This window comes from Kogia breviceps, chromosome 18 (assembly GCF_026419965.1).
Source record: "Kogia breviceps isolate mKogBre1 chromosome 18, mKogBre1 haplotype 1, whole genome shotgun sequence".
Classification (NCBI taxonomy): domain Eukaryota; kingdom Metazoa; phylum Chordata; class Mammalia; order Artiodactyla; family Physeteridae; genus Kogia; species Kogia breviceps.
The window spans coordinates 3,560,605-3,583,686 of record NC_081327.1 but is presented as its reverse complement, the minus strand read 5'-3'; the positions used below and the strand labels follow the sequence as shown (position 1 = coordinate 3,583,686).

General features: G+C 53.5%; 2 protein-coding genes across 10 annotated transcripts; one reads left to right on the top strand and one right to left on the bottom strand.

Moving 5' to 3' along the window:
- Window positions 1-4: 4 nt before the first annotated feature.
- On the bottom strand, window positions 5-13,508 carry MBOAT7 (membrane bound O-acyltransferase domain containing 7). 3 transcript variants are annotated; one of them, XM_059044156.2, is made up of 8 exons: window positions 13,099-13,508; window positions 12,343-12,421; window positions 12,113-12,242; window positions 11,375-11,501; window positions 9,328-9,487; window positions 7,417-7,777; window positions 5,463-5,639; window positions 5-1,011 (listed from the first exon to the last, which is right to left on the bottom strand). In XM_059044156.2, the coding sequence occupies exons 2-8, from the start codon at window positions 12,416-12,418 to the stop codon at window positions 624-626; spliced, it is 1,419 nt and encodes a 472-aa protein (XP_058900139.1). In that variant the 5' UTR covers window positions 12,419-12,421; window positions 13,099-13,508; the 3' UTR covers window positions 5-623. The 3 variants fall into 3 exon arrangements, with proteins under 3 accessions (XP_058900139.1, XP_066875022.1, XP_058900142.1); XM_067018921.1 differs by lacking the exon at window positions 13,099-13,508 and adding an exon at window positions 12,816-12,972; XM_059044159.2 differs by lacking the exon at window positions 13,099-13,508 and adding an exon at window positions 12,549-12,840.
- A 281-nt stretch (window positions 13,509-13,789) lies between these two features.
- On the top strand, window positions 13,790-20,356 carry TSEN34 (tRNA splicing endonuclease subunit 34). Of its 7 annotated transcripts, none has more exons than XM_067018954.1 (5): window positions 13,790-13,873; window positions 14,987-15,233; window positions 15,461-15,704; window positions 15,858-16,115; window positions 19,866-20,356. In XM_067018954.1, the coding sequence occupies exons 2-5, from the start codon at window positions 14,991-14,993 to the stop codon at window positions 20,051-20,053; spliced, it is 933 nt and encodes a 310-aa protein (XP_066875055.1). In that variant the 5' UTR covers window positions 13,790-13,873; window positions 14,987-14,990; the 3' UTR covers window positions 20,054-20,356. The 7 variants fall into 7 exon arrangements, with proteins under 7 accessions (XP_066875055.1, XP_058900180.1, XP_058900179.1 ...); XM_059044197.2 differs by having other exon boundaries at window positions 15,461-15,710; XM_059044196.2 differs by having other exon boundaries at window positions 13,850-14,152; window positions 15,461-15,710.
- Window positions 20,357-23,082: the final 2,726 nt, after the last annotated feature.

Sequence of the window (23,082 nt, the reverse complement as noted above, 5' to 3'; positions counted from 1 at the left end):
AGAGTCTTTGTGTGACACTTTATTAGGAGAGATTTACACATTCTGAGCCTCTCAGGTCAAAGGATGACAAGAGGGTGACAGGAGCGCTGGGACCCTAGGGTGTCTCAGATGGAACCTTCCAGAACCACAGTCCAAAGGCCTGCACATCTGCGCCTCCGCTTCTCCGTTCCAGGAGGGTTATACACTCCGTACTGGTCCAACGAGACAAGAGTGGAAGCGACCAGAAAGAGGGTCCCCCACTCCCAGAGCCTGCCCTGGAGCTCCTAACCCCACACGGTGGGGCCAAAGAAGGGAAATTTGCCCAAGAAACCACGTCGCCCATCGGCCCCTGCTGTTGGGGGGCAAACGCAGCTCTCTCTGAATACCTGGCGCTGGGCGGGGACAAAGGGAGATTCTCGTCTGGACCGTATCTTGATTTTTACAGGAGGGAAAACTGATCATCCGGGGCCCTCGGGGCGGAGGCTTTTGCGGCCACGGTGCTGAGCTGGAGAAGAGGGACTCCTCTCCCGGCCCCTTGCCACATCCAGGACTCTTTCTGGGAAAGGAGACGGCAGCATGCTTCACAGAATTCCGCGGCAAAAGCCTGGCAGCTGGACCGACAGCACAGGGAGTGTCGCGACAGCTCACTCCTCCCGAAGCTTTCCTGAGGCAAGGCTGGTGGCGGGGGACGCCGTCTTCCGCCGGCAGGGGCTGCCCCCACCGACAGCCAGCCCCAGCCCGAGGGCCACCAGGGCCAGGATGTGGATGCAGAAGTAGATGGAGGCCCAGTACCGGAGGGTTTCGCCCAGCGAAAGCAGCACAAAGCCCATGCACATGTAGTCATAGGCCCGCATCTTCAGGAACCAGTGCACCCAGTCCCAGGCCTTCTGGCCCCTGGGGCCGAGCCGCCCCCGAAAGGCCGACTCCAGCCGGCCCTCAGCTGCCAGGCACAGCGGGACGGTCAGGAAGCTCAGGTAGTAGCCAGGGTGCAGGCCATGCCAGTAGGCGCTCAGGAACATGGTCCAGGCGCTCCTGGGGGAGGGGCTCGGAATCAGGACCCAGGGGCCCCAGGCCCCCAGCCCCTCCTCCCTCAGACCCGGTACTCTCTACTCTCTTCTCAGAAACCCCCTCCCAGCACTATTCTCCCTCGGGACCCAGGAGCCAAGTCCCCAGCCACTTCCTCTTTGAGGATCCAGGGATATACACCGCGATCCATGAAGACTCAGAAATCTCCAGCCACGGTCCCTTCTCCTTAAGGACTCCGAATGCTATCCCTTGAAGACCCCCAAATTTAGGCTCTGATCCCCACTTCCACAGAGAACCCACAAATCAGTGCAGGCTTTGCCAAGGACTGTGGCCTGAGCTCCCGCCCATGGGCATCAAGTTTTCCCTCTGGCACGTGTTAAAAGTGTGTTAAAAGTGCAAAAATAACCTAATGACAGAATGACCTGACCACCCTTTCCTGGGGGGCGGGGGGGGGAGGGCAGAGGGTGTAAGGGGTCCATAAAACGGTTGAATTTTCCCTGTCGCCAACAGGGAAGATCTTTTCCTCCTTCTCTTTTCTTAGGCCGTTTCCTTGAAAAACCTGTTTGGGCATCTTTCCGTTATCCTTTGGACACAGATGGAAACCTCTGAAAGGGTAAAATAGGCCTCTAGAAAGTGTTAGAGTCCAGGAATGTTCTTCTCGAGGGCCTGGGAGCCATCTCTTTGAAGCCTAGGTGGGCCTGTCTCCCTGCAGCTCTGAGGGCTTATCCTAGGTGCCAGCTCCGAGCTGTAAACACCTGCTGGTCAGAGAGATAGGAGTTTTATTCTTCCTTCAGAAAGACACTTAACTAGCACAGGTGGCTACCCCAATCACCAGGTGAGCTTGGGATGAAGATGCGAGCATGCATAGCGCCTGTGGAGTCCTCCGACGTGAGGACCAGTTATGGTGTCTCTTGAAAACACGCTACGTAAAGGGCTCTAAGTGGCGATGGAGAAGACAAAAAGGGTGAGACTTCCAGACAGCTAAGAAGGGCCTACTGTATAGCACGGGGGATTCTACTCAGTACTCTGTAATGGCCTATTTGGGAAAAGAAGCTAAAAAAAGAGTGGATATATGTATATGTATAACAGATTCACTTTGCGGTACACCTGAAACTAACACAACATTGTAAATCAATTATACCCCAATTAAAAAGATAAAAATAAAGTGGATGGATGGATGAACTGTTAAAAAAAAAAAGAGTGAGCTTTCTTTCCATCTTGGTAATCTCAGCAGTGGGTTACTTGCGCCATGCCTCGAAATCTGGTTTAATGCTTATTCAATAACTGTTTTTTGTGGTTTTTTTTTCCCCCTATTTTTTGGCCACGCCGCGAGGCATGCAGGATAATAGTTCCCAGAACAGGGATCGAACCCACGCCCCCGGCAGTGGAAACACGGAGTCTTAGCCACTGGAGCGCTGGGGAAGTGCACAAAACTGTTCTCTTTCTTTTCTGCCTCCGGCGGAGAGAGAATGCTCTAGTCGGCAGCTGGCGGTGGGACACACATCGGGGCAAGGCCGGCATCTCTACCTCCACGCGTGCACACCTGAGCTCTTGGCCACTCCGTCCCCTACTCCTCTCTCCCTGCTTCGCTGGCCCCCTGCCCCCCACAGGGAACACTCTCCGAAGGATCGTCCAGGCTACCCCTTCCGTCCTCTCTTGAACCCCCCAGCCCCCCACTCTGCTCCCGTCAAGGCTGCCGGGGACTTCCTCCCATCACGCCCCACCCAGAGGGGCCACACTCGCCCTCAGCGCACCGGGTCTCCTGGCACCGGCGGACACACCCTCCCCTGCTCGCTTCTCCTTGAAACACTAACTTCTCCCGGCTTCCTTCCGGGAGTGAATACTTTGCTGATTGTCCTCCTGTGTCACTGGCTGCAGCTGTGCTGGCTTTTCCTCCTGGTCCCTCGTCTACACCAGGGTTTCTCAATCTTGGCACTACAGACACCTGGGGCAGGATCATTCTGCGGGGGGCGGCGGGGTGGGGTGGGGTGGGGGGTGGAGTGCTGTCCTGTGCAGCGCGTCTCTGGCCTCCACCCACTAGATGCCAGTAGGACGTCCCCATTACGACAAAAGCGTCTCCAGACATCGCCAGTGCCCGCTGGGGGTGCAGCACAATTGCTCCCCCGCCCCGCACTGAGAATCCCTGGTCTGAACGTCGGCGCACTCTGTGCTTTGACCTGATGCTCAGGCCCAGAGCTTTCAGGATCATCCACACCTGCTGGCGCTCACGTGTCCACTTCTTACAGCAACCCTGCCGTTACGCTCCAGAATCGCACGACTAACTGCGTAGCCAACAACCCCGGCTGGACATCTAACAGTCACCTCAGAGTCAGGGAGACGAAACCCAAGTCCAGCTTCCTCATCCTACACACTCCTGAAACTGCCTTCTGCCCCGTTTCCCCTCCTCAGGAAACAGCCCTTCTGCGCCCCGCCGGCATGCACACCCCATCACCTGGGCATCAAGCCGTTTCCCACCTCCACCTCTCAAATGCACCCACTTCTAGGCCACGGGTCCCTACTCTAGGGTACCGTCGATGCCCACCGGGCCAGTCCCTGCTTTATCGCCTGCTCCCCTCCCCCACCTTAGCCCATTCCCACCCAAGGTCGGAGCAGATCTTTAAATCATAAATCAGATCACCCACCCAGGGAAGTCTAGCTCCAGAGGCACCATGATTGACTGCTTCATTATAAGAACGTGTCACGATGTATCCTGACCTCATGCGGTGGCACTCGGCAGGCTGCCTAAGATCGGACCTCTGACCCCGGGTCTCTTCATTTTTAAAATGGCGATGGGGGCTCCCCTGGTGGCGCAGCGGTTGAGAGTCCGCCTGCCGACGCGGGGGACGCGGGTTCGCGCCCCGGTCCGGGAAGATCCCACGTGCCGCGGAGCGGCTGGGCCCGTGAGCCGTGGCCGCTGCGCCTGCGCGTCCGGAGCCTGTGCTCCGCAACGGGAGAGGCCGCGACGGTGAGAGGCCCGCGTACCAAATAAACAAATAAATAAATAAATAAAAATTAATAAAAATAAAATGGGGATGAGGAGAGCTCCTACTTCCTAAGGTTGTAAAAATAAGTTTATCTTCTCTTTACAGAAAGTCTCCACTCGAGAAATATCAGATGAGTGAAGGATAATAACAAGCCAATCAGGCCTCACATTAAGTGCATTTCACACTTTATCTCACTTATGCCTCACATCAACCTATGAAACAGGTAACAGCATTACCCCCATTTAAGAGTTGAGGAAACTGGGTTCGGGGGGCATAAATTAGGAGTTTGGGATTAACATATATACACTACTCTATAAAAAAACAGATAACCAAACCAGGACCTACTGTGTAGCACAGGGAACTCTATTCAGTATTCTGTAGTACCCTATAAGGGAAAAGAATCTGAAAAAGAATAGATAGGCAACCACTGGCGGTCCAGTGATTAGGGCTCCGTGCTTTCACTGCCAGGGCAGGGTTCAAATCCTGGTTGGGGACCAGGATTTTGCTCAGCGCGACCAAAAAAACTAAAAGAATTAATATATATGTGTGTATGTATGTATATATGTGTGTGTGTGTATATGTAACTGATTTACTTTGCTGTACACCTGAAACTAATACATCATTGTAAATCAACTATACTTCAATTTTTAAAAACTGGGAAAAAAAGCATATATGGGGAGGGTGGGAGACGCAAGAGGGAGGATATATGGGGACATATGTATATGTATAGCTGATTCACTTTGTTATACAGCAGAAACTAACACCATTGTAAAGCAATTATACTTCAATAAAGATGTTAAAAAAAAGAAGAGGTAACTTTAAGAGCTAGGGGATTGTTAATTGTGTTTGATTTTGCTGTTGGGAAAAGGCAGAGATTGCCTTTTCCTCTTTTATTTCTACAGTCCATGTTTGGGTGGGGCCCCTGCTCCCACAGTTTGTTTAAATTTTTATGTTTACTAGCCAGATGTTACATAAAGGTTTACAAAGCAGAGTGATTATTTAAATGGCTTCCTCTTGCAGTATGCTGAAGCAATTTATCTTGCTGGGATCCAAGCAAATGGCTATATCTCTTGGGGTTTAGCCAAGGGTAATTGAAGTAAGCATTTGGAATTTTTAAAAAAAGCATATATGGAAATTTTTGAAATTAAAAAAAAAGTTGAGGAAACAGGGGTCAATTAACTCCTTAAGGTTTGTTAGTAACTGGCAGGGTTAAGATCCCGGAAAGTCTAGCTACTGAGTCCACAGTACACTGCGTTTGTGGAGCAGGGCTGACTTTAAGGAGGTAGAAACGGAGGCCCAGAGAGGAGGAAGAATTGAGCCCGGAATAACGCAAATCAGAGCTAGCGCAAGGCTCAAGAAACGCCAACTCCCATGACCCTCAGGGGCGGAGGCCCAGCGGGGGAAGCCGCAGGCGGCCCCAGGGGCAGCTGGGAGATGTACTTCCGTGCAGTCCTCCGAGACAGTTGGGCTCACCTGAAGACGTAGGAGCGCGTGGGCGCGCTCTTGTAGATGTACTGCGCCAGCCACCACTGCACCGTCATGTTCCAGTACCGCATGCCATCCCGCACGCGCACGCAGAAGTCTGTGCCATAGCAATCGATGTTGCGGATGGTCTCATAGTCGTACTCCGTGGAAGCCGCTTTCTCCGGACTGGGGGGGGGGGTCGGGGTGGAGGATGAAGGGGGGGGGGGACAGACATGCAGCTCAGCCAGGCCCCCTCCTGACTCTGGCTACTGTCCCAGCCCCGGATGCTAAGGAGGGGATCCTGGCCAGGAAGCAGTTCTCTGGCTGTCACGTTTGCTAGGGCAACACGGGAGGGCAGCCCAGACTGAGCATTTTGGGAAAGTGCACAGTTCATCAGCAATAGGGTCCTCCTCTTTGGTAAGGGGGCCTGCAACAGCCAGGAAAAGTCTGGAAGGGCCACGGTTGCTAAGCTATGAGTCCTTAGCAACCTGACCTGCCAATGGTCTCTGTTGCTAGGGAAGGGCCATTCCTTAGCAACCAAGCTCAGCATATTCAGAGAAGCCTCCGAGTAGTCCGTTCTAAACTGTTGGACACTTCGGCTGTTAGGGAAGCAGCACCCCTAACAATGAGGGGTCCGTGGTTGCTAGGGAGATGTTTTAGGCCCGCCTGACACCTCGAAGGTCTCTGTTGCTAGGGAAAGGGCATTCCTTAGCAACAAGGCCTAGGATGTTTAGAAAAGCTTCCCAAAAGGGCCTTTCCTGGCGATTGGTTCCCAGGATTGTTCTATAAGGGTCACCTCCAGTAATACAGTGGTTCCTGGGTCACTGGGGCCAATCCTACCCCCAGCAGTGGGGGATATCCTTGGCCCACCTGAACCGTTGGCGGCTTCTGATAATGGAAGGGGGGCAAAGATTAGGGGCGGGGCCCAGAAGGTTTAGAAAAGCCTTCAATTCCTGCTTGACGTCTTCTGGGGGATACCCTCCGCTATGGCAGAGGCAAGAAACCTGCAGGGGGCGCCACTTCCCCGCAATGGAGTGGCAGTTTGTGACTACTAGGGGACTGCCCAACCCTCGGAAGGAGTAGTTCAGAATTTACACCAAAGGGCTGCTTTCCCAGCCCCAGCCTGAAAGCTGACCATGACGGCTAGGGACAGAGGGACAGGCCATTCCTGGTTGCTAGGGGTGCCATTTCCCTAGCAACACAGGAGCAACATAGCCTCAGCAACAAGAGAGTCTGTAGTTACTAGCTGTGTGATTTATCTAGTGATGAAGGAGCTAGGGGGCTAGTTTTGCCAGCAACAAGGTTAATGCACAGTTACCAGGGGATTTCCTAGGCAACAGCAGGAAGGCGACCCGCAGTTGCTAGGAATGGTGTCCCCTCTGCTAGAGGACAGCATGGCCAAGGATACCACTTCCGTAGAGAAAGAGGGCAAGAGGAGGCTGTTACGTGACGACATCCCATGGGGAGGGGCGTGCTGGCTCCCAGCAGCAAAGGGGCAGTTGAGGGGATGCCGTTTCCGTAGCAACAAAGAGCCTCTTTCTGGCAGGAAGGGCAGTGCTGTTGCTAGGCAATGTTCTCCCTAGCAACAAAGGGCTACTCCTCACTGCCCAACGATGGCACCTGCGCAACCAGGAACAGCTGGGTTACTGGGTGTCGCTTCCACAGCAACAGAGGGGTAGCGTGTGACTGCCGTTCCACCTGCCTTCTCCTAGCAACAGAGAGCGGTTCACCATTCCAAGGGGGCACAAGCGCTAGCAACAGGGGGGCAATCCCTACGTATCTGGACTACTGTTTCCTTAGGACAGGGGAAGGCGGGCTGTGGTGGCTGAGGGAGACACTCCGCTGACAACAGGTGGGAGACCTGCCCCCCCCTGCTCCCCGCTATCCTCCCTGCTAGGGGCAGGGCCAGCCCGCGGTGATTGGGCCTGCCGGGTCTTGGGACACCTCCCTCACGCCGCCTGACCTGCTGGGGGGTGGGCATTGGAGGGTGGGGCCGCCCCCGGCCCGGGCTTTGGCAGCCACGGGGTAGGCCCCGAAGCCGGCGGCAATGCAGCCGCACTCGGCAGCAATCCAGGCCACGTAGAAGCGCATGCGGAAGGCGAAGAAGACGGGGATCATGTAGAAGAGGCGGGCGGGCAGCGGGCGGGCGTAGAAGGCGTCCTCACGTACGGCCTCCAGCGGGAACAGGTGGGAGGAGAGCAGGAAGAGCAGGCCGAAGAGCGGGGCCGGCCAGGCGCGCCGCAGCAGGGGCCGCAGGCTGGGCACGGCCCCGGGGAAGGGCTGCTCCAGCCAGTCCAGGTACGTGCGGTAGCGGAAGAAGGGGCCTGCGGCGGGAGGGAGGGCAGCTGGTCAGACGCGGTGCACGTGGGAGGGGGCGCCGAGCTCCAGTCTCGGGGCGGGGTTGGGGGAGGGTGGAGATGGACCAGAGATTCGGGAGCTGAGGTGGACCGGGGAGAGGAAGGAGAGAGAGAGAAGCAGAGAGGGGAGTGGGGCTATGAAACCCAGAGAGAGTGGGCTTCCCTGGTGGCGCAGTGGTTGAGAGTCCGCCTGCCGACGCAGGGGACACGGGTTCGAGCCCCGGTCCGGGAGGATCCCACATGCCGCGGAGCGGCTGGGCCCGTGAGCCGTGGCCGCTGCGCCTGCGCGTCCGGAGCCTGTGCTCCGCAACGGGAGAGGCCACGACATTGAGAGGCCCGCGTAAGACAAAAAAAAAAAAAAAAAAAGAAACCCAGAGAGAAAGGGACAAGGAAGCGGACAAAGGGGAGGACAAGGGGCTCGGCAGGAAATAGAGCGGGACAGACAGACACTTATGGAAAGGGACACAGAGCGTGAGAATGAGGGGTATGGAGACACCGAGACAGGTGGAGACAGACAGACCGGAGCTGGAGGGATGGGGCTGGGGGTGAGCCGGGTCTAAAGGAGTGACAGGACGTGCTGCAGCGCATGTGCAGAGGAAGAGTGGTGTGAGAAGAAATGAGAGGGTGGCAGGGGCAGGACCCCTGGGGGATCTGATGAGGACTTTGAGGTTTGTTCTAAGCGCTAGGAAACGAGTAGAGGCTCTCCCACCAGGGAAGTGCTGCATTATCACTTTGCCTTTTCATGAGACCCCTGTGGCCACTGAGCAGGGAGGGGCTACAGAGGGACAGTGAGGAAAAGAGGAGACCGGTCTTGGCCTAGGGAGGGAGCAGAGTGGGGTTAACAGAAGTGTTAGACGTCTTACACGCCACGGAAGACCACACACTGTATGATCCCAGTTATAAATGTTCAGGACGGGCAAACAGAGAGAGGTAGAAAGTCAGTCAGTGGTTTCCAGGGAATGGGGGCAGACGGAGGCTTGGGAGACGAAGGCTCAAGGGTGCAGGGTTGCTCCTCCAGGTGATGAAATTACATGGCAGTGAAGGTTGCACAGCTCTGTGAACAGACTAAAACCCAGCAAGCTGGATGTGCTTACAAGTGGGTGAATATGGTAATCATAGCTCAGTACGATGTTGCTATGAAAATGAACACCTTCTAAGAGGTCAACATTAGGGAAAAAAATATTTTCTGAAACTAAAAATGGGATCCTAAGCGGTGAATACTTGTTGCCCGGGCAGCAGAAACGTTGGGGTGATGTAGGTCTTTCTCCTTTACCTCCTGTTTGCTCCCCCAAAGTTACAAGGAATCACCGAGGCTGAGAACAGTCTGTCTCTACTCTGGAGGGGCCCTGGGGCCAGGGGGAGAGTCAGACGTGGACTCGGGCGCAGATGCTCACCATCAGAGCAGCAGATGCTGGAAGGGAATGTGGGAGCGTGGAACAGGCACCCAACTCCAGGCAGAGGACGGAGACAGAGGGTGAGGAGCCGCGGAGGCAGGCCTGCGCGGCGGGCTCGCTCACCTGTCATGATTCCCACGTAGCAGTAGCTGTAGCTGAGCGTCTCCATCAAAGACGGAACCTCAGGCAGCAGCCCCAGGCCGGGCCCCTTGCCGAAGCCTGAGGCCATTTCCTTCCTCTGGGCCACGTGCAGGTCCTGTACTTCACTGGCCAGACTCACCAACTGGGAGGAAGGGGTTGCAGGGAAGGAAGGACAGGTCAGACCCGGGCTTCCTCTCACCCACCTCCCTTTCACTGCCTCTCTGGGCAGCCCACGGCTGCTGCAGCCCCGTGTAGCTGGGCGCTGAGGCTGTACTCCACGGGCAGCTCTGGGCATCTAGTCGTGAGTAAGGGCTCCTCGCTGACTCTCGCAGGCCTCACTCCTGGGCCCCTCTGTCTTTTTTCTCTGAGTTCCATCTTTCTGGGTTCTCCTGCAGTTCGTGACTTTAGATGCCACCCACGGTGTAACCCGGTGGGACTTTTCCTCCAAGCCCCAAGCCCGTTCGTCAAGCTGCCTCTAGGGAATTCCCTGGCGGTCCAGTGCTTAGGACTCGGCGCTTTCACTGCTTGAGGCCCAGGTGTGATGACCCCTGGTCGGGGAACTAAGATCCCACAAGCCGTGTGGCGAGATCAAAAAAAAAAAAAAAAAAAAAAGCTGTCTCTTGTCATTAATGCTTGATGTCTTCCAGGCACCTCGAACTGAACACACCCAAGGTGGAACACGGTATTAGCCTCTCCCCAAAGTGGGTCCTCTTCTTGTCTCTGCCGTCAGCAAATACCACCACCATCCCATTAATTGCTTAGGCTGGAAACCTTCCTCACTCCTCACTCCCCGAATCGAATCCCTTAAGTCTCTGGAGTCTGTCCCTCTCGCTTTGCCTCCACCACTGGGCTGAATATGTTCGGGCTCCTTCTCCAGATCTGCTCTCTACCCTTCTCCGCACAGACCCCAGGCCGGCTCAACACCCACAGGCCTGTGTCTTCCAGCTTACCGCTGGGTTTACTTAGCACAGAGCCCCAGGCAGAGATGGAGGAAGGCAGGAGGGAGGCTTGGGTTTTTATTCCCTTGTGTTGATAAGACCACCTTGAGCCGGCCGTGACTCCTGATGAGCTTCTTGAATTGGGGGGCTCTACCCAAGTCTTCTTCCTTCCCGGCTCCACTACCTGCCCCTCCTCTCGGGCCCTGGGGCCCAGGACCTCTCCCCATCCCGCCCTCAATTTCTCCTAAATGCGGGGCTTCCTGGTGGGGCCCTGACTGACCTGCCCACAGGCCTGCATCAAGCCGCCACTGTTTGTCAGTTGGACTTTGATAAAAGAGTCCCACGTCACCCCATTTTGCGCTTTCTGCTTCAGCTCACTCAGCATCGGGAGGAAGGATTTTTAAACCTGTAAATCTGGTCACATTACCTCTTCTGGCAACAAAGCAAAAAACCTCTTGCAGTGGATCTTGGGCCCCCACAGGAAGGAGTCGGGACCCCCTCACCTTAGCCAACAAGGCCCTGCATGGTTTGGCCTGGGCTGCCTGTGCTCTTTTCCGCTCCTGATGGATGGTGCACGTGGCTGGTCCGCTGCTGACGGGGCTCGGCCTGCTCCCTTCCCCACACGCTGGGCCCTATGCCCTGAAAGCCTCTTTCTCCGGCTCCCGCTGGGAACACAGGATGCCGAGGGGACCTCATTCACCACCTCACATGACTGTTCTGTTCGCTGATGTGTAGCACGTAGTAGGAACGCACGACTTTCCGTTCCCAGGGGTGGGGCCTGGGAATGTTTTCACCCATCTTCCCAGGTCATGGAGAGCCGGACGTGGTGTCCTGGTTTTGTGTCCTTAACTAAGTGCCACCTCCCCAGAGCTGGTTGTCCTCCTTTGCAAAATGGCTTGCTACAGAGATGCACTTTAGCTCAGCCACCACATGGCACCCCCAGTTACGTAACTTCGGATACTTCTTTACCCCAGGGAAGAGCTCAGAGGTGAAGCCCCGCCCCCGGCGGGGTGTGTGGGAGAGACCACCCCCCTTCCTCTGCCTCCCACGGGAGGGGCTGGGAGGAGAAGGTAAAGTTACGGTGGTCTGACCTTCAGTGTCAGCAGCAGCTGGACGGCATTGGTGAAGGGTGTGGGAGTGGGCAGGCCCAGCAGGCTGAGCGCGCGGAAGAAGAGCAGATATGAGAAGGTCCAGGCTAGGGCCAGGGCGTGGCAGGAGCTGGGCAAAGGCAAGAGGCGTGCTGTGCTGGGTACAGGGGCGCAGGACATCTTGCCTCAGCCGCCCCTAGATTCCGGCTACAAATCCTTCCCCACCTCCCCACCTTCAGAGACAGAAAATGAGGGGCGGGGGGGTATGGAAAGAGCACGATGGAAACAGCTACACAGAAATGCGCAGCAACAGAGAAGAAAATGAGAAGGGGGTTAAGGGAGGCTTCAGGGTGAAGATCCTTCAATCCTCCATTTTTTCTGGGAGGGAGGGAGGAGGAAGGGAGAGGGAGAGAGGGGAGATGAGGGAGAAAGAGGGAGGGAGAAACAGAGAGAGAGAGAGAATACCAATACCAACGGTGGCAGGGCCAGCAGACTAGTAACGTCCTCCTCTCTCCTGAATCCACGACATGCATGTAAAGGACCAGGACAAACACACAGGGACAAAGACCCAGAAAAAGGCAGGAGAGGAAGAAAAACAGACCAGACAAATGACACAGAGAATCTAGAGATAAACAAGAGACATCCAGAGATGAAGACAGAAACAGAGAAAGACCCCAAGAGGAAACAGGTCGCTTCCTCCACCCCCTCTATCTCCCCCTCCAACCCCCACCAAATCCTCACCAGGGCTGGGCCTGAATGAGAGCCCAGGTCCCAAGGATGGTGACCAGAGAATGCAAAGTGTGGGGGCCACAGGTGAACAAGGTGAGCGCTAGGCCCACAGCTGCTGCCCCCCATCTCTTCAGCCCAGGTCCTGCAGGGAGAAGGCACAGCATAAGCGTGGAACCTTCCAGGGGTCCCCAGCCCGGGCACCCCCCTCCTTTATTTTCCACTGGGGAGGGAACCTGACTCACCAGCTTTCTTAAAGAGGAAGCCGATGGGGATAGAGATAAGAAGAACCACTAGATATGTCCATTCTTCGGGCGACATGTTCTGGGGGAGGGGCAGAGGTTCCCAGTGAAAACCCAGGAGTCCGGGCCCCCAGCCCCTCCCCCTTAGAGGATTCAAGGATCCACCCCCCCCGCCCAGTCCCCAGTTGTCGAGGATGAAGGAGTCCTACCCTCAGCTCCTCTCCTCCGACAACACAGAATCCCGACCTTCAGGCCCTTCCTCCTTCGAGGATAGAGGAAGCCACCCACAGAACCCCTTTTGAGAACGCAGGCCCCCAGCTCTCTTCTCCTTTGAGAACCCAGGAACCCAAACCTCCCGGCCCCCTCGAGTATCCAGTTCTTATCCCCCAGCCTCTCTCTCTTTGAGAGCCCTGCTCTCCTGACCCCCTGCCATTCTCCGAGAGGGCCTCAGAGGAGCGCAGGCCTCCAGTCTCCACCTCTTTCGGAGCTCCGGTTCCTTCTCCCGTCTGATACCCAGAGAGCGGGCCCGCTCCCGAGCTCCACTCCCGTTGGGTGCATCAAGCGCGGATCAGATCCACTCCGGGCAAAGCCACAGGCGGTTACGCCACTCGGCGGCTCGGCCGCGCTCCCGGCACCGCCCCCGCACCTCATCAGCCCGCCGATCCGCAACGACCCCACACTGTCCAGACCCCTCCCGGTCTCCGGGGCGCCTCTGCACTCCGCGCCCACCGCACCCCGGCCCAGGCGTGGCGGACCCACCTGGGCCCGCGGCTCCGCGCCGCCCGCAGGGCAAGAAGCAGCCGAGCAGTCCCGGCCCGCGGGCCACCGCGGGTGCGCCACGCCTACCCTGCCCAGCACGCCCCCGCGTCCCCAGCCTCTTTCGGGGAGCCGGCTGGTCTGCGCGGTCCGGGGCCGGGTGTGCAGCGCCCGACAGATTCCGGGCTGAGTAGGGAAGGAGCCCGGACTGGGCGCACGGAGCACGAGTCCGCAGCTGGACGGAGCTGCGAGCACGCAAAGGGGCGGGACTTCGGGCTCGGAAAGGGGTGGGCCCAGAAGCTTCGGGCACGAAGGGAAGCGACCGAACCTTGGAAAGAGGCGGGGCCGGGAGCTCAGCGTTCGGAATGAGGTGGAGCCTCCGCTTCAGATTCCTTGGGACAGAGTCGGGAGGCGGTTTGGAGGCGGGGCCACAGGCTTCGGTTTTCTTCGGAGGTAGTCTAGTACTGAAGGTCTCTGTTCGGATGTAGGCGGAGCCAAGAGCTTCGGCCGGATGTGGAGGGGCCACAGCGTCGGTTCCCTTCGGAGGTAGTCGGGTACAAGTGACCCTGGGTGGCTGATAGGCGGAGTCTCATGTTTAGGAGGGAGGCGGAGCCACGGGTTTCGGCAACACGAAAGAGGCGGGGCTCAGGAGTATTCCAAGGGGGCGGGGCAAACAGCGTCCCGGCCTAAAGGGGGAGGGGCCCCGGGCCGTGGTGCCAAGGGGTCGGGTCCAGCGTAAGGAGCCTCCCATTTCCAAGTCGCGGAACCGAGGAGGGAGGTGCGCTTCGAGGGGCGGGCTCAGGGGGTTTCACTTTATGGGGAGGGCAGGGATACGGCCCTTCGGGGCGGGTCCCAGACTTCCCGCTCAGCTGAGGTGGCGGCGTGACGAAATCTACGCAGGGGGTCGGCATGGGGGAGGTGGGGGTGGAGGAAGCAGCGCGTGGCGCGCTACGTAAGGGGGTGGCTCCACCGGGACTGCGAGCTGGTGTTTACGAGGTGACTAGCTGGTTCTATCAGAGGACGGTGCCACATTTTGAAGGGAGCGCTCACGAGTTGGGTGAGCCCGCCCGAGCGGAGAACAGACGGCGGGTGTTCAGGGGACCGGGCTTCCGGCTGTGGGGTTCGAACGTGGGGCGGGAGCTCCAACTGGGGGAGCTCAGGCGGCCGGAGGGGGCGGGGCCTCAGGCTATGGGATTGACGGGTGCCGAGGACGCCCGAACGCTGAACCCCTTATGTTCGGGAGGGGGCGGTGCTGTGGTTCGGCTGAGCCGAGGACTCCCGAACTTACGGACCGGTCACGGTCGGGCGGGGGCGGGGCTTCGTATTCTAGGAGCCCGACTCAGAGCAAGGGGACCTGAGGCCGAACCTTGGGGGTTCGGAAAGGGGAGGAGCCAAGTCCCGAGCAACCCGAAGGGGTTGCTCAGCGGGGCTTTGGCCTCTGGAGGTCCCGACACCTGACGGGGACAGCCGAAGGGCGAGGCCGAAATGGATCTTTCGAAGGGGGCGTGGCCCGCGCTGTGGCAGGCTTTGCTCCGAGCATGCCGTGGGCCGGCATGGCAGTGTTGACCCAGACCAGAATGTTGACCGCGGGGTCCGAGATGCCCCAGCTGGGCCCGGCGGCTCGGTTCGGGGCGGGGCCTCGTCTCGGACAGCCCCGGGGCCTGGCGGGATCGCCCGAGGGCGGAGTCCGGCGCCCAGGCGGCAGAGCCTGGCCCTCCCGCTCAGCAGGTGGCGAACGCGGCACTGAGCGAGGCTCCGACCCCTGAGGCTCAGGGGCGGGGCTTCGCCGAGACCCCCCCCCCCAACCGCAGGCGGTGGGAGGCCTCCCCGCGGCGCGAATCGGGCGGCGTGCTGCTCTGTGGGTGACTGCTGTGCCCCTGGCCTCCCGCAGGAGAATGCTGGTGGTGGAGGTGGCGAACGGCCGCTCCCTGGTGTGGGGGGCCGAGGCGGTGCAGGCACTGCGGGAGCGCCTGGGAGTAGGGGGCCGCACGGTGGGCGCCCTGCCCCGCGGACCCCGCCAGAACTCGCGGCTGGGCCTCCCGCTGCTGCTGATGCCCGAAGAGGCGCGGCTGCTGGCCGAGATCGGCGCGGTGACCCTAGTCAGCGCCCCGCGCCCGGATCCCCGCCAACACAGCCTGGTAAGGGGGCAGGTTGGGGGCGCCTGCGGGAGAAGAGGCTGGGGACAACAGGTTCCTGAGGTGGGAGGGGTCTGGGACTCCTGGATTCTGGAATACTGTGAGAGTAGGATACTGGGATCCCCGGGTTCGCGCGCCGGAGGTTGGGAGGCGCCAGGGAGTCAGGATTCCTAGCTTCCTAGGGCAGGGCATGCCTGAATCCTGAGATTACAGCTAAGTTTACTTCTCAGGCATTGGCATCCTTCAAGCGCCAGCAAGAACAGGGCTTCCAGGAGCAAAGTGCTCTGGCAGCTGAGGCCCGTGAGACCCGTCGTCAGGAGCTCCTAGAGAAGATTGCAGAGGGCCAGGCTGCGAAGAAGCAGAAGCTGGAACAGAAATCAGGGACCAGCGGGAGCCAGGAGGCCGGTGGGAACCAAGCTGCAGAAGAGAATGAGGCCAGCGCTGGCCAGGCTGCTGGAGAGCATGAGGAAGCAGGTGAAGGTGGGAGTTGGAGTCCAAGGACCAGGGGAAGGAAGGAAGAGGTCTTTGGGGAATTTTGGCAGGGAATCTATGGCTGGTTCTCCCTGGGGCTGGGAGAACCTTGCCCCTTGGATTCACCAAACTCTCTTGGATTCATCCCCCCACCAGGCTCCTCCTCTCCCCAGCCAGGGCCTTCAAATGGGGTGGCTCCTTTGCCAAGGTCTGCTCTGCTCATCCAGCTGGCCACTGCTAGGCCTCGGCCCATCAAAGCTAGGCCCCTGGACTGGCGTGTCCAGTCCAAGGACTGGCCCCACGCTGGCCGTCCTGCCCACGAGCTTCGCTACAGCATCTACAGAGACCTGTGGGAGCGAGGCTTCTTCCTCAGTGCGGCTGGCAAGTTCGGGGGCGACTTCCTGGTCTATCCCGGTGAGTTTGTGTTGGGACCTCTGATTGCCACTCATCTCTTCACAATCCCACTACATTCTGCATTTTTCTTTTCTTTTTTTGGTCTCATTTTCTCAGCCTCTGAAACCATGGAAGGACAGGAAATACTTGGGAACCCGTGCTCATTTGAAGGGCAGTTTAGTAAATGAAAAAAGGGAGCAAAAAAATTAGAACAGCTCAAAAAAACATGTATAGTAAAAAGTAAATCATATTTTATACTGTTATGCAGTTATAGACAAATTATTTAAGTAGTCTTAAAAATTGTGGCTCTAGTGAAAGAATATGAAAAGAACTTTAAGTGGAGTACTAAGTAGCCAGAGAATCCTATCAAGCAAGTGGGAAAAAAGCTTGAAAGGATTTACTCCAGCCCAACGACAAATAGTTAATAGTTCTGGGAGGGAATTTGCATCAGGAATAGGTAAAGGGGACTTTTGATGAATCAGTTAATTTTTGAATTTATTGTGTAACTTAAAGGTTAAAAAAAAGTGTAGAAAAGCACTCTGTTTGTTCTCCTTAAGAACATAGATAGACCTGCCTGATAAGTGGTCAGATCTTAGCCATTCATTGGAGACTGTCCACTAAGTCCCCTGCAGATGAGTTGACAGGCTTATTCTCTTCTCAGACTAAAATTTAACTGACTGATTTAGGAGCTGAGAAAAGGTTCCCTGCTCCATTCTCTATAAGTAACCATGGTTTAATTACTTTGCTACTGTTTTTTTTGGGTGATTTTTGTATGCTAAAAAAAAAAAAAGATTATTTTGGTTTTGCAAATGAATATTCAACTTGCTAAACATACAAATGCTAATTTCTAGTTTTTTTCTAAGCTTTCAGTTCAATTTATAAAACTTAAGTTTTTCAGTCTACCAGATTTTAAGGGGACCATTAATTCATGTTTGATCCCATTTACAAAAGGAATTAAGTAGTTTCAAACATTATAAGCTGCATTTTATTTTTATTTATTTATTTTTTTTTTGCGGTACGCGGGCCTCTCACTGCTGTGGCCTCTCCCGTCGCGGAGCACAGGCTCCGGACGCACGGGCTCAGCGGCCACGGCTCACGGGCCCAGCCGCTCCGCGGCACGTGGGATCCTCCCAGACCGGGGCACGAACCCGCGTCCCCTGCATTGGCAGGCGGACTCTCAACCACTGCGCCACCAGGGAAGCCCATAAGCTGCATTTTAAAATTTAATATTTGTATTTTCTTTTTTAAGTTCTGCACCTTTCTGGTTATGAATCTTGCCAATAGCTTAACTCTAATAAGTTATAAATGGGGTGATTTTTAAGTTTATATTCTTACATTGTTAATAGACTTACTAAAACTTCAGATTAAAATAAGTTTAAATCAATCACTCAATCACACATTTGAAACTAAACCACAAGGCTGACCTGTTACTTGTAATTGGTCAATATTTCTAAAACAATAAATACTCAATGTATCAAATATACATAAAATCTTTGTCCCCTGAAGACTAGTATTCAAGGTCTGAATCTCTTAAATGCATATTTCTAAGTCTAACTCTAAATCTTCCTGAGGTTAAAAGATGCTAAGTCTCTTGGAAAACAAATTTGGGGTAACTGCTCAAGCATTTTGATGCTCCTTTCTCAGCTGACTGAGGTATCGTAACAACCAGAGAGGTGCCTGGCTCCTGGAGAGGTTCTTGCTGGAAACCCAGCTGCCAGGGAGGGCCTTGATTTATAGTTGCTTCGACACATCCCCTCAGATGGAAGGTCTTATAGCCTTGCTCTTTTATTTATTTATTTTTTCCCCTCCGTTTTATTGAGACATAATTGACATACAGCACTCTATAAGTTTAAGGGGTACGGCGTGATGATTTGACTTATACACATCATGAAATGAGGACCACAGTAAGTTTAGTGAACATCCATCATTTCATACAGACACAAAATTAAAGACATAGAAAAGCAAATGTTTTCCTTCTGATGAGAAGTCTTAGGATTTATTTGCTCTCCTAACAATGTTTATATATAATGAACAGCAGTGTTACTTACATTTATCCTGTTGTACATTACGTCCCTAGTACTTATTTATCTTATAACTGAACGTCTATACCTTTTGACCGCCTTCTTCCAGTTCCCCCTCCCTCCATCCTCTGCTGCTGGTGACCACAAGTCTGATCTCTTTTTCTATATCTTTGTGTATTTTTGAAGTGTAATTGACCTGTAGTACTGTGTAAGTTCCTGGTATGCAATATAGTGATTTTATATTTCTATACATTTCAAAATGAGCACCGTAAGTCTAGTTACCATTTGTCACCAAAGACGTTACATAATTATTGGCTATATTTCCCACACTGTACATTTCTTACCTGTGAGTCATTTATTCTGTAACTGAAAGTTTGAACTTCTTAATCTTCCTACTTATTTCCTCCCCCAGCCCTCCTCCCTTCTGACAGCCACCTGTTTCTTCTCTGTGTCTATGACTCTGCTTTTGTTTAGTTATGTTTGTTCATTTGTTTTGTTTTTTAGATTCCACATATAAATAAAATCATACAGTATTTGTCTTTTTCTAGTTTATTGCACTTAGCATAATACCCTCTATTATGCTAATAGAGGTCCATCCGTGTTGTCAAAAATCCCAAGATTTCATTCTCTCTTATGGCCCAGTAGTGTTCCGTTGTATGTATGTATGTGTGTGCGTGTGCGTGTGCGTGTGTGTGTGTATAATACCGCATCTTTTTTATTCATTCATCTATTGATGGGCATTTAGGTTGCTTCCATATCTTGGCTATTATAAATAATGCTGCAGTAAACATAGAGGTGTGTGTATCTTTTCAAATTAGTGTTTTCATTTTTTTCAGATAAATACCCAGGAGTAGAATTGCTGGAAGCCTTGCTCTTTTAGATTTACATTACCTGTTACTTAGTCTTCTAGAAAGTGCCCTACTCCGGATCCTACTTTATTTGAACACATTCATCTAATCCGGACGCAAACTATAGCCCCAGGTCAAATCCGGCCCACTGACTGTTTTTAAACAAAGTTTTATTGGAACACAGCCTTGTCCATTTGTTTATATACGGTCTGTGGCTGCTATTGTGCTAGAGTGGCAGATTTGAATGTTGGCAGCATGGCCCACAAAACTGAAAATATTTACTCTCTGGCCCTTTTCAGAAAAATTTTGTTGACTCTTTTCTTCTATCTATTTTATTATGCCATCCTGTTGTAAATTGTTTTCTTACTTCTTTCAGTCTGTTAGAGTCACTTCTCATTGGATTTTTACATGATACCCTTTTGAGTTCCTCATGGCTTTTTTTTTTTTTTTTTTTTTTTTTTTTTTTTTTTTGCGGTACGCGGGCCTCTCACTGTCACGGCCCCTCCCGTTGCGGAGCACAGGCTCCGGACGCGCAGGCGCAGCGGCCACGGCTCACGGGCCCAGCCGCTCCGTGGCACGTGGGATCCTCCCGGACCGGGGCACGAACCCGCGTCCCCTGCATCGTCAGGTGGACTCTCAACCACTGCGCCACCGGGTAGCCCTTCCTCATGGCTTTGACTGACAACGATGTACTTATTCAATTATTTGTTTTCATTTTTGTTTTTTTAATAAGATTATGCTATGCATGTGTGTCAACTTGCCCCACCTCCAAGATCCAAGGGTGTCTTTTAAAATATTGGTAGTGACAGCTGGAACTATCCCCATGTCCTCCGTGTGGACGTCCCAGTGTCTTCCAGCTCCCTGCCACTGGAAACTGCTACCTGCCTCTCTCCTTTACTCAGGCGACCCGCTCCGTTTCCACGCTCACTACATCGCTCAGTGCTGGGCTCCCGGGGACCCCATCCCACTCCAGGACCTGGTTTCTGCTGGCCGCCTCGGCACCAGTGTCAGAAAGACACTGCTGCTTTGCTCTCCGCAGCCTGATGGTAAGGTGGTCTACACATCCCTGCAGTGGGCCAGCCTGCAGTGAACTCCAGAGACGTGTGGGCATGTGGCTGTGTCCTTGGCAAGAGCCCTTCTAGATTGTCCCAAGCTCATCTCTGAGTGGGAGGCTCGACCACGCTCCTGCCTCTCTCGGCAGTTAGTTTTTGATTTCAGATTTATAAACACTACGTCCTTCTCATGTCCCTCCCTGATTCAAAGCACTTAGTGGCTGTGTTGTTTTTATAGTTACCTATTTCCAACTGTGAGTTTCTTGAGTGTGAAAGCTGATTCATCTCTGTTTCCTACAGGGCTTAGGTCCCAAGAGGTCTCAATAAACTTGTTGAATAAATGTGGAGTTTGTGATTTGAATCCTTATGACAGTCCTGGGAAATGTGGCCATTTGTGTCTGCTTGTACGGATGAGGAAAAGGCCTGGAGGAGGGGAAATGACTTGTCTGAGGTCACACATCTAGTAGGGAGCAGGGCTGGGATTTAAAACCTGGTCTTTTTTTTTTTTTTTTTTTTTTAACTGATTGATTAATTTATTTATTTGGCTGCACTGGGCATCTTGTGGGATCCTAGTTCCCTGACCAGGGATTGAACCCGGGGCCCTCAGCAGTGAAAGCACAGAGTCCTAACTACTGGACTGCCAGGGAATTCCCAAACCTGGTCTTTCTAACACCGAATTTTGAGCTCTTCCACTGCACTAAACTTCCTTTTGAAAACATTTTTACAAGACATTTCAGATGCATACAAAGGCATAAATAAAAATAACACATGAAGAAAAGAAGGAAGCGAGTGTTGCAGTTTTAGGATAGCCATTTGGAGTAGGGAGGGGAACGTCAGGGGTGGTCTTTTTCTTGCCTTGGGTGGTATTTATTCAGGTGTTTGGAGAATTACTTTTTATACCATACATTTGTATTCTAGATCCTCCTTTAAGTGTATGTTCTATTCCACAATTTTTTACAAAAGCTAAAACACATATGTATGAAATATCCATTTGTAAAACGATCTATGTAGCAGCATTCTGCTTAAGAAATCACTAGAACATTACCAGTACCAGCTTCCAATATTTATACATTGATTTTTTTTTAAGACTTTCTAGACGTGGACCATTTTTATTTATTTAAAACAATTTTTTGAACATTATTATTATTTTTAAAATATTTATTTATTTACTTATTTTTGGTTGCGTTGGGTCTTAGTTGCGGCATGCGGGATCCTTTCGTTGTGGCATGTGGGCTCCAGAGCGCAGGGGTTCTGTAGTTGCGGCGCTCTGGCCCTCTAGTGGTGGCCCTTGGGCTCAGTAGTTGAGGCAAGCGGGTTTAGTTAGCCCCACAGCATGTGGGATCTTAGTTCCTGGACCAGGGAACCCATTTTTAAAGTCTTTATTAAATTTGCTATAATACTGCTTCTGTTTTATATGTTGGTTTTTTGGCCGTGAGTCATGTGGTATCTTAGCTCCCCAACCAGGGATCAGACCTGTGCCCCCTGCATTGGAAGGCAAAGTCTTTTTTTTTTAAAATAAATTTATTTATTTATTTCTTTTTGGCTGCATTGGGTCTTTGTTGCTGTGCGTGGGCTTTCTCTAGTTGCGGCGAGCAGGGGCTACTCTTCGTTGCAGTGTGTGGACTTCTCATTATGGTGGCTTCTCTTGTTGTGGAGCACGGGCTCTAGGAGCGTGGGCTTCAGTAGTTGTGACGCACGGGTTTAGTTGCTCAGCGTCATGTGGGATCTTCCCGGACCAGGGCTCGAAACCGTGTCCCCTGCATTGGTAGGCGGATTCTTAACCACTGTGCCACCAGGGAAGTTCCTATATCTTGATTTATTTTAATGTGTAGCTTTGTTTGGTCACATAGATTTCGTTACTGTAATACAGTCACATGGTGAAAATTCTGGGGATGAAAGTCTCCACCTCTGGTTCTCAATTTCTACCTCCCCCCTATTTCTTCTTTCTTTCTTGCCCTATTTGGTGAATAAACTTGATAGACTCTTGATGTCCTGCAAGCTTAGATTTTTTTTTTTTTTGGCCGCACCATGTAGCATGTGGGATCTTAGTTCCCCAAACAGGGATAGAACCCGCACCCCCTGCAGTGGAAGCACAGAGTCTTAACCACTGGACCGCCAGGGAATTCCCTAAGCTTAGATTAATTTAAACTAGGATACTAACTCCTGCCTGGCTAACACTCTATACTTTTGCCTGTTTTGTAATTTCTGCAATACCTCTCTTCTCTCTACAACAAGGTACTTTTGTTTTTTTGTTTATTTTTCTTTGCGGTACGCGGGCCTCTCACTGTTGCGGCCTCTCCCGTTGCGGAGCACAGGCTCCGGACGCGCAGGCTCGGCGGCCATGGCTCATGGGCCCAGCCGCTCCGCGGCACGTGGGATCTTCCCGGACCGGGGCACGAACCCGCGTCCCCTGCATCGGCAGGCGGACTCTCAACCACTGCGCCACCAGGGAAGCCCTACAACAAGGTACTTTGATGACTCAGTACCTGAGTCCTGAGTCTTCCCTCTCAAAAGTTCCTCATTAAAAACTATTCTGAGGGCCTCCACATGCAAAAAAGAAAAAATCCAGATACAGACTTCACACCCTTTACAAAAATTAACTCAAAATGGATCATCGACCTAAATGTAAAAATGCAAAACTATAGAACTCCTAGTAGATAACACAGGAGAAAACCTAGATGACCTTGGGTATGGTGATGACATTTTACTTTATTTATTACTTTTTTTTTTTTTTTTTTGCGGTACGCGGGCCTCTCACTGTCGTGGCCTCTCCCGTTGCGGAGCACAGGCTCCGAACGCACAGGCTCAGCGGCCATGGCTCACGGGCCCAGCCGCTCCGCGGCACGTGGGATCCTCCCGGACCGGGGCACGAACCCGCGTCTCCCGCATCGGCAGGCAGACTCTCAACCACTGCGCCACCAGGGAAGCCCTATTTATTACTTTTTAAATACATTTATTTATTTATTTTTATTTTTGGCTGCCTTGGGTCTTCGTTGCTGCGCGTGGGCTTTCTCTAGTTGCGGCGAGCGGGCTTCTCATTGCAGTGGCTTCTCTTGTTGCAGAGCAC

Bases quoted from the DNA above. Each gene is read 5' to 3' on its own strand.
- MBOAT7 (XM_059044156.2), bottom strand. From the start codon at position 12,418: ATGTCGCCCGAAGAATGGACATATCTAGTGGTTCTTCTTATCTCTATC. The intron at 7,778-9,327 runs GTGAGCGAGCCC...CTCCCGCCGCAG, and splicing joins CTACGTGGGAATCATGACAG to GCCCCTTCTTCCGCTACCGC. The intron at 1,012-5,462 runs GTGAGCCCAACT...CCCCTCCCCCAG, and splicing joins ACGCGCTCCTACGTCTTCAG to GAGCGCCTGGACCATGTTCC.
- TSEN34 (XM_059044197.2), top strand. From the start codon at position 14,991: ATGCTGGTGGTGGAGGTGGCGAACGGCCGCTCCCTGGTGTGGGGGGCC. The intron at 15,234-15,460 runs GTAAGGGGGCAG...TTTACTTCTCAG, and splicing joins ATCCCCGCCAACACAGCCTG to GCATTGGCATCCTTCAAGCG. The intron at 16,116-19,865 runs GTGAGTTTGTGT...TCCTTTACTCAG, and splicing joins CGACTTCCTGGTCTATCCCG to GCGACCCGCTCCGTTTCCAC.